At 31.4% G+C, this 13,911-nt stretch overlaps 2 protein-coding genes across 3 annotated transcripts; both read right to left on the bottom strand.

Annotated features, from left to right (window-relative positions):
- Positions 1-1,197: 1,197 nt before the first annotated feature.
- Positions 1,198-4,791, bottom strand: LOC123915973 (protein RGF1 INDUCIBLE TRANSCRIPTION FACTOR 1-like). 2 transcript variants are annotated; one of them, XM_045967277.1, is made up of 5 exons: positions 4,600-4,791; positions 3,368-3,520; positions 2,291-2,560; positions 1,667-1,813; positions 1,198-1,547 (listed from the first exon to the last, which is right to left on the bottom strand). In XM_045967277.1, exons 2-5 carry the CDS (start codon positions 3,398-3,400, stop codon positions 1,350-1,352), a joined length of 648 nt encoding a protein of 215 aa, XP_045823233.1. In that variant the 5' UTR covers positions 3,401-3,520; positions 4,600-4,791; the 3' UTR covers positions 1,198-1,349. The 2 variants fall into 2 exon arrangements, with proteins under 2 accessions (XP_045823233.1, XP_045823234.1); XM_045967278.1 differs by lacking the exon at positions 4,600-4,791 and having other exon boundaries at positions 3,368-4,577.
- Positions 4,792-5,364: 573 nt separating this feature from the next.
- Positions 5,365-7,412, bottom strand: LOC123915972 (remorin 1.4-like). The gene is made up of 5 exons (XM_045967275.1): positions 7,097-7,412; positions 6,521-6,565; positions 6,356-6,443; positions 5,855-5,936; positions 5,365-5,758 (listed from the first exon to the last, which is right to left on the bottom strand). The coding sequence occupies exons 1-5, from the start codon at positions 7,272-7,274 to the stop codon at positions 5,540-5,542; spliced, it is 612 nt and encodes a 203-aa protein (XP_045823231.1). The 5' UTR covers positions 7,275-7,412; the 3' UTR covers positions 5,365-5,539.
- Positions 7,413-13,911: the final 6,499 nt, after the last annotated feature.

The following is a 13,911-nucleotide window of genomic DNA, read 5'->3' as shown; positions in this document are numbered from 1 at the left end:
ACTTTACAATGAAAATAACCAAGACATTGTGACCCTTTGTAGTTGTTGTTGTGTGCGAAATTAGAGGTTTAGAAAATTAAAATGGATGTGAAATGAGTGGAGAAGGTGCATGTTACTATAATTTTGTAAGGTTAATTTTCTTTTGGATTTTGCATGGACACAGATATCTCATTGTCTAATTATAGGCTTCCTATTATGAAGGAAATGTATGACAGGTGTGACACAACACTGATTCTTTGACCAAGTGATTATCTACAATCACATTCATGGTTAATTTAGTTTCATTAATTGAATGATGCTATTCACAGTTCTAATCTATTTGTGAGTATGCTCTGCATATCTATTTTTGGGAAATTAAATTAGTCTATTTGTTTCAACATATCCATATACCACAACAAAACATGGGAGAAACATATATGGTTATCACAGGAATGAATTCTCTCTATTGAAATTTTTCTCAATTGTTACATCTTGACTATCATGTATATGAGAGATAAATTTATAAAGAAAAGATGAGATTGGATTTGAAGGTTGAGATGTTACAATTGAGAAAAATGGAGAGAATTCTAATGGAGATAATCCATTTTCGATCTCCACGAGATCACTTGATTTCCTCATCATAATAACTTGATTTCTCCACAATTGTGAAATTTGAAGAGACATGTCCACTAAATCACTTGCATAAACAACTTATTTGAAACTTATAGTATAAACGCTTATCATGATAAGATGTTTCTATGGCAAAAGATAAAATAAAGTTAAATCGTTTTTGTATATGTTATAAGCTGTTTTTATAAGCTATTTTAGAGAACTTATGAAATTAAGTTGAAAAAAATTTATGAAAAATGTCATAAGCTGTTTTCATAATTTCTCTCAAACAGTCTCACGAAACTTATATCAATAGATAAACTTAACCAAGTTAATCCATGCAGACACTGGATACAAGGGCAGACTAACCATGAGCCATCATATGTCTCATTCTCAATATACTGTTTATTTTTTGTTTCAATGATGAACCCTGCCAAAAAAAAATAGTACTATCAATAAATATAAGTCAATAAAGCGTTGGATAAACCAATGTACCAAAAAAAAAAAGCGTTGGATAAACCAAAATATTCCCAAGCATAAGTCAACAAAGTTGATTGTGATATAAAATACCATGATATAGTGCCACATGACATGATAATAAGAAGTATCTGTCACAAAAGACCAAAAATCCAAAATGGTTCTAACTTTATTACAAATGAGTAGTAAATTCACAGTTTTAATTATTTGAACTTTATAAAGTACTTTATTTCAATTCTCCAACTGAATCAAACTATAAGAGTATAGGTGTTCCACATGAGCCTTCAGAATAATGGAGCTCTCTGCGGAATTCCCTTCCTTTTCCTTTTTCGGAAAGAGAATTCAGAGACGCCCTCTAGTGTTCCCTGAGGACGACGAGGAGGGGGAGGAGGAGGACTCTGGATGGAAGGTACCGAGGAAGATTCAACTGGTGTTGTGCTAACTGGATTCTCAAGCTTGGACTTTTTTGAAACAGATTCGACCTGATGACAGTTCAGATGAAAAATATTAAACATACTAATTATTTATACATATGTCAGGGGTGGGATAAAATTATAGGACAATAAATGGTTGTGATTTTCAAATCATATATAGTCATCACCTTGCAAGTAATCGAGCAGTAGCGATATAAATCTGGTACATTCAGCCTTCTGTTGCAAACTTGGCATGATTCTGCTGCATCTAACCCTAACTCATTGAGTTTGACAGGATTCAGAGAAATAACTGCTTGCCCGTGCCTTTTATAGATCTACAATAAAAGTGGAATCAATTCCAGATACATAGTAAACAAATTGGTTCATAAAAAGGTGAAGTGAAGTTTAAATGTGTTGTGTAAAAATGTTAATTACAAATTTAAAGGCAATCCATAAATCTATAAGTCTATAAGTTTAAATGAAATTGAAAAATATGTGTTGATTATCCGGCACTGCACTATAAGTCTATATCTAACTATTTCATAAATTTTAATGAACCAATTTAATGATTCAAGTTGTTTGCAATGATTTATGCTAGTAAAGTCATGCTATGAAAAAGAATCTAACAAATTTGTTATAACATACTTTGATTGAGTGGAGAAGTAACATACTTTGTTTGCAATGTGAATTTGAACAACTACCATTACCCAAAAAACACCAAAATCTCACAAATTTGTTGTAAATTGCATAAATATTAACTGTGTTGTGTAAAAATGTTAATCACAAATTTAAAGTCAAGCCATAAATCATACCTGAATCAGCGAACAGTCAAAGTGTTTCTTAATAGCACGCAGGGGGACAACTTCCTTGCAAAGATGTCTATGTACCTTCAGAATCTCGTGGTATCGATGAAGACCAAAAGATACACAATGTTGACAGATTAGCATATTGCAGTTTATACAATACTTCTTTAACTCGTTCTTGCGCAACGGGTGAGTAGAACATGATTCAAAGAAATTTTCCTTCAGAAAAGCATCAAACCACATTGGCTTTTTAACATTACTTTGGGTCACCAGCTGATCCTACAAATTAGACCATGCAGTCAGTAAAGTTTATATTGAAAATTGCAGAAAATTGAAAATAAGTGTTCATCTTTCTCAAGTCTCAGTTAATTAATATCTTTTTAATATTTTTTTTTTAATTTTCTCAAGTCTATATGCAATAAATGTTAGCATACTACTGTTTAATTAATTAGGGTGCCTCCATAACTCCTTTTGCCTTTAACCATACAGCAAAAACCAGTTCTTAATTATGAGCCAACACAAATATAATTTATACACAAACAAACTAAAGTTGATACTTTCATTCCCTGTTTCTACTTTTTTCTTCAATTAATATCAACTCATATGATCTTGAATTATATTAAATGCCAAAATCCCAAGTGATTTTCTGCTATTTTGAAAATAAATTATGTCATTTCGTAGCTTTGTTTGATCATACTTTAAAATGAATTTATTGGAATGAGACATTATTGCTATCAGAACTAATGTGATCAAAAGCTTTTAGATTTTCCACAATAAATATGCTCGAAACAAAGCAAATATTCCAAGTAATAAAAACATGTAAATATAAGTGAGATCAACAATGCGAAGAAACATGGAAGATAAAGATGCGTAATTGCAAAATTCTTTCGATTTATGCCTGAGAGAGTATTCCATATTCAAATGACACACAATATATATTGTAACCAAAATTAAAGAGCTTATCAATATCAATTATCAAAAAGAACGGCGTACCTTATCGCCAAAACTTACAATATTTTATAATGAAAAAAGAATAACTAAGAGACCAAGGCGAGTTAGTTGAATATTGTATTAGAAGAAGCATACCATGTACATTGTTGTAGAAGCATCAATCGTCATTATCCTCGTGCAGAGTTCAGATTCGATCGGCCAAACAGTGGAGGAAAAGGTGAGAAAGAGTAACCCTAGGCGGCCGTTTTGATATGGGACTCACTTTCTGGTCACGAATGTGTTCATATACTTGGTGCAGAAAAGGAAAATTAGTTTAGTAAGAGTAGTGTTGTTGAATAGAACAGTGTTATACCAATATAACGTAGCAGAATTTGGACAAATCGATATTGTTCCACGATACGCTATTTAGTACAAAATGTTGTCAAATAGGCTACAGTGGCTCTATAGCACTATTGCATAGCGGAATTTTAACAGTATGTTATTTTCCGCTATTCGCAAGTTGACAACATTTGGTAAATAAGTTCATATACTTGGTACAAAATGGAAAATAAATTTAGTAGAGACCAAATGGATGAAATTGAAGAGTCTCTTCTTAACTTCCATTTCATATTCACAAGTTGTTGGTCTCAATGTCAAAAAAGCAAATGCCATTAGGCATAGTTTTGCTTCGTCCTTAAGATCATACATTCTCCGACTACTATTATAGACCAGATACATCAGTTATTCAATAAACCTAAGATGTGAATGTTTACTTATAGTAGGGACCGGAGGGAGTAGTTACTATTCTTCCATAGAAAGAGCCCTTGCACAAGTGTAAATATTTATTAAGACCAATAGTTCAAAGAAAAAGTTGAGACATCTAAATGTAATCTTACAAGTTTATGTTGATTTTCTCAACAAATGGCCACATACACACACTTTGAAGTTTAAACTTCAATTTTTAGCATTAAAGGTTGGAATAGGTTTCTCTATCTCTAACCAGCCATGATAATACCAAAATTTTACAGACAAAGTTCTCATTTTCCGAAAGACCCTAATTTTCAATAAACTCAAGCATATAACACTGAATTCTTCCTTAAACTTGCAATAGTATCCATGGAAGTTTGCATTGATCAATATTAATTCAAATCTCTATAGGACCAACTTCTGATTGTGTTGTGTAATTCTTTCAAATTATTATTGGTGTTGACGTGTCGGTGTTTGTGTTGTGTGCATGTTGTGTGTTTGTGGCTTCATAGATTCAAATAGCAATATTAATAATGCTCATGTATTAGTTATTATTGTCAATTTTACTAACCAAATTACCAAATTGCATTAGGCTAAAATGAATTGAAAGAAATATAGAAACTTTATGAGTGAAATTTTACCTTGAAAACACTCATCTGTTTTCTCATCCATGAGAAAAAGGAGAGTGAGAATTGTTGAGAAACGTGATTGTACGGAAGAATGAGGGATGCGAAGTGTAATTGGGAGGAAGAATATAGAAAGAGAGGGAAGAAGATAAATTTGAACAAACAAGAAAAGACATACTGTAGTATATGAACGAGGGTTTGTTTTGGGAATGAGTCAGAGTTTGGTGGGATATCCATGAAGTAGAACCTTTTGCCTTTATTTATTTATTTTTGTCGAGTAGTCTCGCTAAAAATTTTACTCTTAAAGTGAATAAGTGGAAGTGAAATGTCCCGATTAATTCGAACTTTGATCTCTGCATATATAATGTGATGTCTCAATCAACTAAGCTAAAGTTCACGGCGACGTCCTTCTATCGTTATTATTTCGTGGGTTTAGTTCTCTATTTTGAAATTTGATAAGGGTGGCAAAACAGATCTAACTCGTATGTCAGGTCGGCTTGTTTAACCCGTCGTTTTTTGCAAGTTGGACCGAAGTTTTAGGTTGGTGCCTTAAGTTGACTCGTACCACCTAACACGCTTAAAAATGGGGCAGATAGATTGGCATGTGGCCCGTGGACATTTTAGATAAATTTGTTATCAAACACATCTCATTTTTATCAAACAAACTTATAAGCTAATGGTCCAATAAGTTATAAACTAGTTTATCGGACCTACCAAACATATTTATTTTGAAATATTTTTTCGCCAACTTCAACTTAATCTTCTTCTAATAGTAATACATAGACATAATTTGATTTATTTTGAAATGCAAATCTCATTGTTCAGCTTTTATTACCAACAACTAAATTAGAAAACAAACAATACAAGAAGCAAAATTTAAAATTAAATGTCTAACAAAAAATACTAACAATTGATTAAGTAAGCTAGTGAGAGTATTTTTGTTGTGCATGTGTTTTTAACGGAAAGCCCTTACACCGAAACCAAAACATCCAAGAAGTCTTCTTGGCTCATAACCACGAGTACGAAATTTTGCAGCTGTCTCTTCTACCTTCACAATTTCTTCCCCTTTTTGAGCTTCAATCATTGCTTTTTTCTCTTCTGCTGATAGATGAATTTCAGCTTTTTTGTTTTGCATTACTTCAATATATTCACTCTTCTTTTTGTCCAATTTTACCTGTTACATTTTTTTTTCTTCATATTTAACATTTTGTTCATGTTAATTAAAAAAACCAATCAAATTTATGCTAAAATAGAATGCATGTGATGTGACCTCAATTCCTTTGAATTTTGCCTCAATTGATGATTTCTTGTTATCCTCCCACAAATCAACGGCAGATTGCATCTTATATGCTCTGTTTAACATTTCATATGAATCAATATATCATTTAGTTAGTCAAAATAATCAAATATAACAAAGTTTCTCTTTAGTAACACAAATAAGTTAGTTTAAAATTTATTATAGTAGCTTATAAATTTGTTTGATAAAATAAAATGTGTTTGATATAATTTTTTTTCCTCACAAATTTATAATTTTTTTGAGAAGTTATTTCAAATAGTGTTTGAACTTATAGTTTATAGTTTTTTACAATTTTTTTTTTCATTTTTATCCTTTGATTCAATTTTTTTGGTACATAGAATAGACGAACTAACAAAGCCGTTATAAGCTCATGCACATAAGTGAGGGGCTTAACAATTTCGCTATTTTTTTATCAGTTGAGCTGGAACTTGTGAAAAATAAAATAAAAAAACTCAGTTTTAATTTTAATCTTACCTGTTCTCTACTTTTGTCTTCTCATTTTCTTCCCATGCTTTAATTAAAGCCAATCTTTTCTGTGATTCAACCCTTGCTAGCACAGCATCTGATTTAAAATTTGACTTAATCATCATATCTCTCAAAACATTCAATAGTGATTAAATACAAAAAAAAAAAAATAACCTCTGTCAACTGAGTCCTTTGTATCCGTTCCAGCAGCAGGAGGAACTGCAAACTCAATAAGGAACATGCATAACTAAAGAAACTTGGATAATAAGGAAAAGAATTAAACACATGAAATGATGGATATAAAAAATAATTAGACAAATTCCAAGTATATCAAGTAAAATATCAAAAGCAAAAACAAATGCTTTAAACAATAATTACACCAAAATTAAGTCACATCTTACAAAATCACTATCACTCTGATTTATATATCTTTATCAACTTCAAAATATTTTTTTTTCTTTCCTATATGAGAAAGTTGAATTCGATACCCAACTTTATCGAATTACTTAAGGCTTCATTCTCATAAAAATGTAAATATTTAGTTGAAATTAAGATCTTTTTAGTTTACTTTAACTATGGTTTTAGGGTCAGACAAAAAAAGGTGATAGATGGTCAGTTTTAAGAAGAAAATTATGCAAAAGTATGAATAACGACATGAACATGACGAATAGATAATTGTAAAATTCAGTCATTGTCGCTTCAATTTGTCATTGATGAAAGTAATTATGATGGGATAAATGCGATACATACTTTGATTGAGTGGAGAAGTAGCATGATCACGCACAATGCGCTCTTGTTTAACAATACTGCTTGAAGTACCTTCATTCTCCGGTTTCTTTTCTTCGACGAAATAGGAAAGCTCTAGAGGTTGATCAGGTGGTGCATTTGGGGTGTCAATAGATTGTTCATTCTTCAATGTCTCTTCCATAATGTATATGTCTATAGTTAAGGTTATGGAAGCTGAATCTCTATTAAACTTGGAATAATATTTCTGTGTCACACTTAAATAGAGATTAAATTATTGTTGTTGTAGTTGCTTGCAAACAAGCCAAGGTGTTTTGGTGAACTCACCGCCGATGGGCTCAAAGGTTTATGTAAGAGACATTGTGAAGATTCAAGTGGGGTCCATGAATATATAGTTATGAGCATATTCAATTCCTTGTCTTTTAATTATTTTGAATATTTTTACCATATTTTCTATACTTTTTTTTATTTTTATTTGGGGTTCATTCACAATTTACACATCTTGTGTGCCAACAAAGGTATTTCCAAATAAGATATCCGCAATATTTTTATAGAAGATTTTTTTGGACAAGTCATCATGGAAGAATTTTGAAATCAAAACAAGGCTTATGAAGTTTACAAGGCTTATGAAGTTTAGAGGTAGTAGAACTAGTAAAAGATATATGTGTGTAATTTTCTTTTTATTTTATTATAGTAGAACTAGTGGATAAACCAAATTAGAGGTATATATAAATCAAAACAAGGCTTATGAAGTTTACAGAATGGAACACAATTGGACCCTTGTTAGTAAAAGATATATATGTGTAATTTTCTTTTTATTTTATTTTTTTTGTACATAAAGGAGACAATTTTCTTTTTAAAATATGATATTTTAGTACAAAGAAATGGAGAATTAGAGTTCGAATCTCAGGGACGGATTTAGTGTGGAGGCAGTGGGGTCAGCCGATCCCACTTGCCTATTATATTTTTAGTTAATACTAGTATTATTTATGCAATGTGACCCCATATATTTGGTATTATCATTTTTATATAGTCAATTTATTGCACTATAACAAATATAAAATTAATAAGACTAATTTATAATACTAATGAGTATCTTAAGAGTATCGACTAATAAACCAAAATAAGTAATTTTGTATAAGAAAATGTTAAAATTACATAAATAACAATTATATTTTGGGCTTAAATGCAGTTTTGCCCCCCCTGTTTTGATTAAATCGGAATTTTACCCCCTCTGTTTTAAAACGCGGACTTTTACCCCCCCTGTTTTATAATTTGATGGATTTTGCCCCCCCTAAAATTCTGCTTTCGAGCCACAACTTTAAAGCTTCGCACACAACTCAATTTTGATCAATAATTTACCAAAAGGATACCGAAATGACCGTAATCGAGTTATCTTTCCACATAATCAAACCCCACTGAATTCGGAGTTACAAAGAGAGATTAATTACCGTTTTAGTGAAGGTATGTCCCCCAAAATTCTGCAAAAAATTTGCTTTCGAGTCACAACTTCAAAGCTTCGCATACAACTCAATTTGGATCCATAATTCACCAAACGACTACCGAAATGACCGTAATCGAGTTATCTTTCCACATAATCAAACCCCACTAAATTTGGAGTTACAAAGAGAGATTAATTACCGTTTTAGTGAAGGTATGTCCCCCAAAATTCTGCAAAAAATCTGCTTTCGAGTCACAACTTCAAAGCTTCGCATACAACTCAATTTGGATCCATAATTCACCAAACGACTACCGAAATGACCGTAATCGAGTTATCTTTCCACATAATCAAACCCCACTAAATTTGGAGTTACAAAGAGAGATTAATTACCGTTTTAGTGAAGGTATGTCCCCCAAAATTCTGCAAAAAATCTGCTTTCGAGTCACAACTTCAAAGCTTCGCATACAACTCAATTTGGATCCATAATTCACCAAACGACTACCGAAATGACCGTAATCGAGTTAGATTTCCACAGAATCAAACCCCACTAAATTTGGAGTTACAGAGAGAGATTAATTAGCGTTTTAGTGAAGGTCTGTCCAATTACTAATTCTGCAGAAATCTACTTGTGATCTTCAAATTCAACATCGTCTACCGAACACATCGTAACTTCACATTCGACGAAATTGAAATGCCAACAAGGGTAATTTCGTTAGATTTCCATACATGTAAATAGTATTAAAAAATGAGCTACAGGGTGAGAGGAATGACGAAAATACCAGTAGTAGTTTCATACGATAATTAATTTGAACATACCTTCACTAGAACAGTAATTAATCTCTCTCTGTAACTCCAAATTTAGTGGAGTTTGATTCTGTGGAAAACTAACTCGATTGCGGTCGTTTCGGTACCAATTTGGTGAATTATTGATCCAAATTGAGTTCTGTGCGAAGCTTTGAACTTGAGGCTCAGAAGCAGATTTTGTGCAAAATTTTGGTGGGGGGGTAAAATCCAACAAATTATAAAATAGGGGGGGTAAAATTCCGCATTTTAAAATAGGGGGGGTAAAATTCCGCATTTTTCAAAATAGGGGGGGTAAAACTGCATTTAAGCCTATATTTTTTTACGTTATAATTTTAACCCCACTTACTAAAATTCCTGGATCCGTCCGTGTCGAATCTCAACCTTCTTTGATAGTAATATCTGTAATAATTTGCTCGCCTCATTTATTATCCTGTACAACAACAACAAAAAAAAAATCATTTTATTATAATATTATGCCTAAAATAAGAGTCGTTTTATTATAGTTATTATATTATAATAATCTATAATCTATTTTCTATTATTGGAATTGGAATAATGGGGGAGTGATAAGGCGTTAACTCTGGCTCTCCAAGAAGAGCCGTTGGATTATGAATGAATACGATTAATAATGCATTAACCGATTGAATTGGATCATAAAATACTCTTTTAGCTTTTCATCAAAGGAATGGATGTATTTTATTTGTATGAATATATATATATATAATTTATCAATAAAACAAAATTCGTTTAATTTCTGTCATTTTCTGGAGACAATCCAATTATAGTTTATGAAATAGTAGGGATTATAATTTGATGGTTGTAATTTACCCTCTAGATAGTTGAGTTAAGTTGGTGAGCTTTAATTGAGTCGAGTTCAATTTTAATTTAAATTTTTATACTTTTTGAATTATGTGATTTGAGCTAATGAGTCGAGCCGAATTGTTCGTAAGCTATAATCGCTGAAAAAAAACTTATATTAAACTTGACTTGAATTTCAAGGTGAACTAATTATTATCAAGTTGAGCCGAGCTTAAACTCATTTCCAGCCCCAATTACGTTAGTAATTAAATTTATCTTGACAACCATACTGCATACATATGATAACCATATTAATCTTTCATCCTATTAAAAGAGCCAATATACGTTTTTATTCTCAATGACTTCTTTTTATGTCACATGATCAATTTTCATCAATGAGTAACGTTTTTATTCGTTTAGTTCTCTAGGTATGGATTAGAATAAGAAGTTATGGTTCTACAAAAAAAAAAAAAAAGAATAAGAAGTTATGAACATTTCGATTAAACAAAAAATAAGAACATTTCAATATACGAAGATCAGATAAACATCCAACACAACACACCTGTACGAGAAAACAACACATAACAAGTTAGTTCTTTTTATACAAATTGACAAATTAAGTTCTTGTGTGCATTTCCCGTGATCTTTGAGATAAATTTAAGTTGTTCTGTCTTCGGATATAATTCATCATATTCGGAAAAGATCCATTGAATCATGGAGAACGAACGCTTATGAGGCGATAAATCTTTACTTACAGTGACTTTATGTCACGCCTCAGCTCTCAGATTTGATGTCACGATCTATGATGTTCAGTTTGTGTTGTTTCCTTCGCGATCAAAAGGATGTAGTCTTTGCAAGAGAATTTGGAGACTCTTGGAGCTTGATGGATGTTAACACTAGACATGTGTTTCGTGAAATAAGTGTTCTTACACATAAAGGTTGTGATATGGGTTCCAATGTGATTTTTTACAGTCTTATCCAACTCAGATTAATCATTTGGTTTTAGACGGATACACCTGATGTTTCAAGTGCAGTTAGTTTGTAATCTTCTTTTTGGGCTTATGCCCTCGATTCAATAAAAAATCGTCAATTTTGTTTCGGTAAACAATCATCACCGCAAAACTTACGGCTGAAAATTATCAAATTTTAATGAGGATTGCTATATGGCGCGAGTGACAACCGTTTGACAATAACAACCGACAAGTGATAGTGATTTGGAAAAAGCACCACCACAAGAAAAATGTGAATGAGATTATCATAAACAAACATGTATGTAAGATAAAATTGGTCATCATAAATGAAATCAAAATTGAAAGATAACTCAAATTACAACAACAACTAATTCGTGCGATTGTGACGAAATTTTTTATCAGCTTTTTCCAATTTTAATTCTTCACTTATATTTAAATTTTTTCATTATATACTTACAAATTTTAACAAGAAACCCTTCCCTTTTATGCTCTTAAATGTAGGCCTAAATAAATTGTTCTAAAGACAAAAATGACCAACAAAAGTTATACTTAAGGATTAATATTTAATATATAATAACAACAGCTCACATATTTAGGAACTAAAAACGCATTTTAGCAACTAAAATAGTTGTTTGTAAACTCAAACTCCACTAAGGCAAATTGATTTTGTTGATGCACCGAACATTAGGGCCGAAACGGTATTCTAGACTGAACCAATTTCATTCATTCCACATGTGACATGGCTCGATAACACACATCACCGTTGCGTTGCCAGTTTGTTTGTGAAACTTATAAACATGGGACTTAAGCCCATGGTATCTCTTGTCTCCCCTGTTAATTAATTATTATTAATAATAATAAATAAAATAACTAACAATAATTGATTAGGATGTTGGTCCTTTAAGCATGTGATCAGGTTTTGATTTCTGACTTGTATGGAGAAAATTTGGTTGGAATAGGAGAATCCACGTGCCCCACAAGTTCCCTGATGAAGATTAGTTATCAATAACGGTGATAGAAACTTCGTACTAATATCATGATAAAAAAATACCGTGTGTTGTATTATATGCGTGTTTATCTTTCACTTATTTTATTCTCGTCTTTTATAACTTACACGTTTGAAAAATATACATAGACACACAAATGTGACATCAAAATTTTGATCTTGAACAATCATTTCCCTATAAATAGACCTATTTATCCAACACGTCCATCTCAACCTTATTTATTTTTTTGTTTCACTCAACTCAACTACAACTTGTTCATTTTCACACATTATCACAATAATGGATGTCTTCATTCCGGAAGAGTATGTTACTAGGCGAAGGATTGAGAAGAAGAGGGCAACATCAACATCTATGAGAAGCTCCAAATCACATTCACAAAGGAATGATAGCTATAATAGGATTGAAGCCAAAGATAACAAAGCAACTTCTTCATCATCTCATCAATCCTTGGCCAACAGAAAAGGCTTTGGCATCCTCGGAGACGTTGATATTTTCGCTTACTTCTCGACTTAATTGATTAATAAACTAATAGGAGCGCCTTCATTGCATGTATATTGTTAGATTGAGTATGCATTTCGATTTAGTTTAACTCAGTTGTGAAATATACTTGAAGAATTTGTACTAACAAAAACGTTTATAGTTGCTATGTTTATGGTATTGTGTATCATATTATTATCATATACAAGAATGCAATGCGCCAATGCGTAATTATATAATAAGAATATTTCAAAACAATTGTTATTGATCCAATGGTGATTGACGATGGACTTGGTAGGGAGACCACGACTCGATCCCTGTAACTGTGATAGAGGGGCTGGAACCACTTGATGTCATAACTGACTACCGAATCAGATTAGACGGTTCATTGATCGGATATTGGTGGTCGAAACAAAAACAAATTAAATAAAAAATAGGAATATTTCACAAACCAAGTTTATTTTCCAAAAAATTTAAAACCTTTTGATCATCGATTAGAGCATTGAACTTTCAAATATATTTGCAATTTCTTGTGTGTTCTATATGATTTATGTGCAATGATTTGCTTCATGAGATAATAATAAGCGAAAAGTTACTTCAGCAATATTTTATTAAAAAAAAGTAGGCCAAATTTTATTTTTTTTTTGACGAAAAAAGTAGGCCAAATATAGCAAGGCCTTTTAACGTTTCTTGCGCATAAAAATAAGTAACTTGCTATCTACACCCATCCAAATCTCATTTCCTTGCACTCCCCTTTCTCCCTTGATTAGTGTTAGAAAGATAGGATTTTATTGCTTGAATGATGTTGAGGTTACTTTAAGGTGAAAATTTTGAATGAAGTTACTAGCACTAGTACCTTTTGGAATTTTATTTTGAAAAGCATTATCATCATTTTCAAAATTAAATATTCTTTAATGTAAAAATCATTTAAAAATAAAATAAAAGAGTGTTAAAAAAATTAGTTTATACAGTAAAACTTAATTACATTAAAGAAACTAATATTGAGAGCACAATATAGTAATATTTTGAAAATTACTTCTTCAAAACACCTGAAACCTTACAAAGAAACTATTCCAAATAGAGAAGTGTTAGAAACACTTTCTTTTTTTGTACCAAAAAAAAAAAAGAAACGCTTTCTTTTTAACAATCTTTCTAACACTCTTTTTTAATTGAATGAAGTTCATGAAACTTTGTATGTGATCTATTTCCAAAGTTGGGATTCCTTATTAACTTTAATCAATTAAAGAATGAGTACTAGAGAAGATGATAAAAAGAGAGAGAGCATTCCTACTAGCAATCCTCATTCCGAATACAATATGCATT

The sequence above is a fragment of the Trifolium pratense genome, linkage group LG3, assembly GCF_020283565.1.
Source record: "Trifolium pratense cultivar HEN17-A07 linkage group LG3, ARS_RC_1.1, whole genome shotgun sequence".
Taxonomy (NCBI): Eukaryota; Viridiplantae; Streptophyta; class Magnoliopsida; order Fabales; family Fabaceae; genus Trifolium; species Trifolium pratense.
This window is presented reverse-complemented; position numbering and strand designations above follow the sequence as displayed.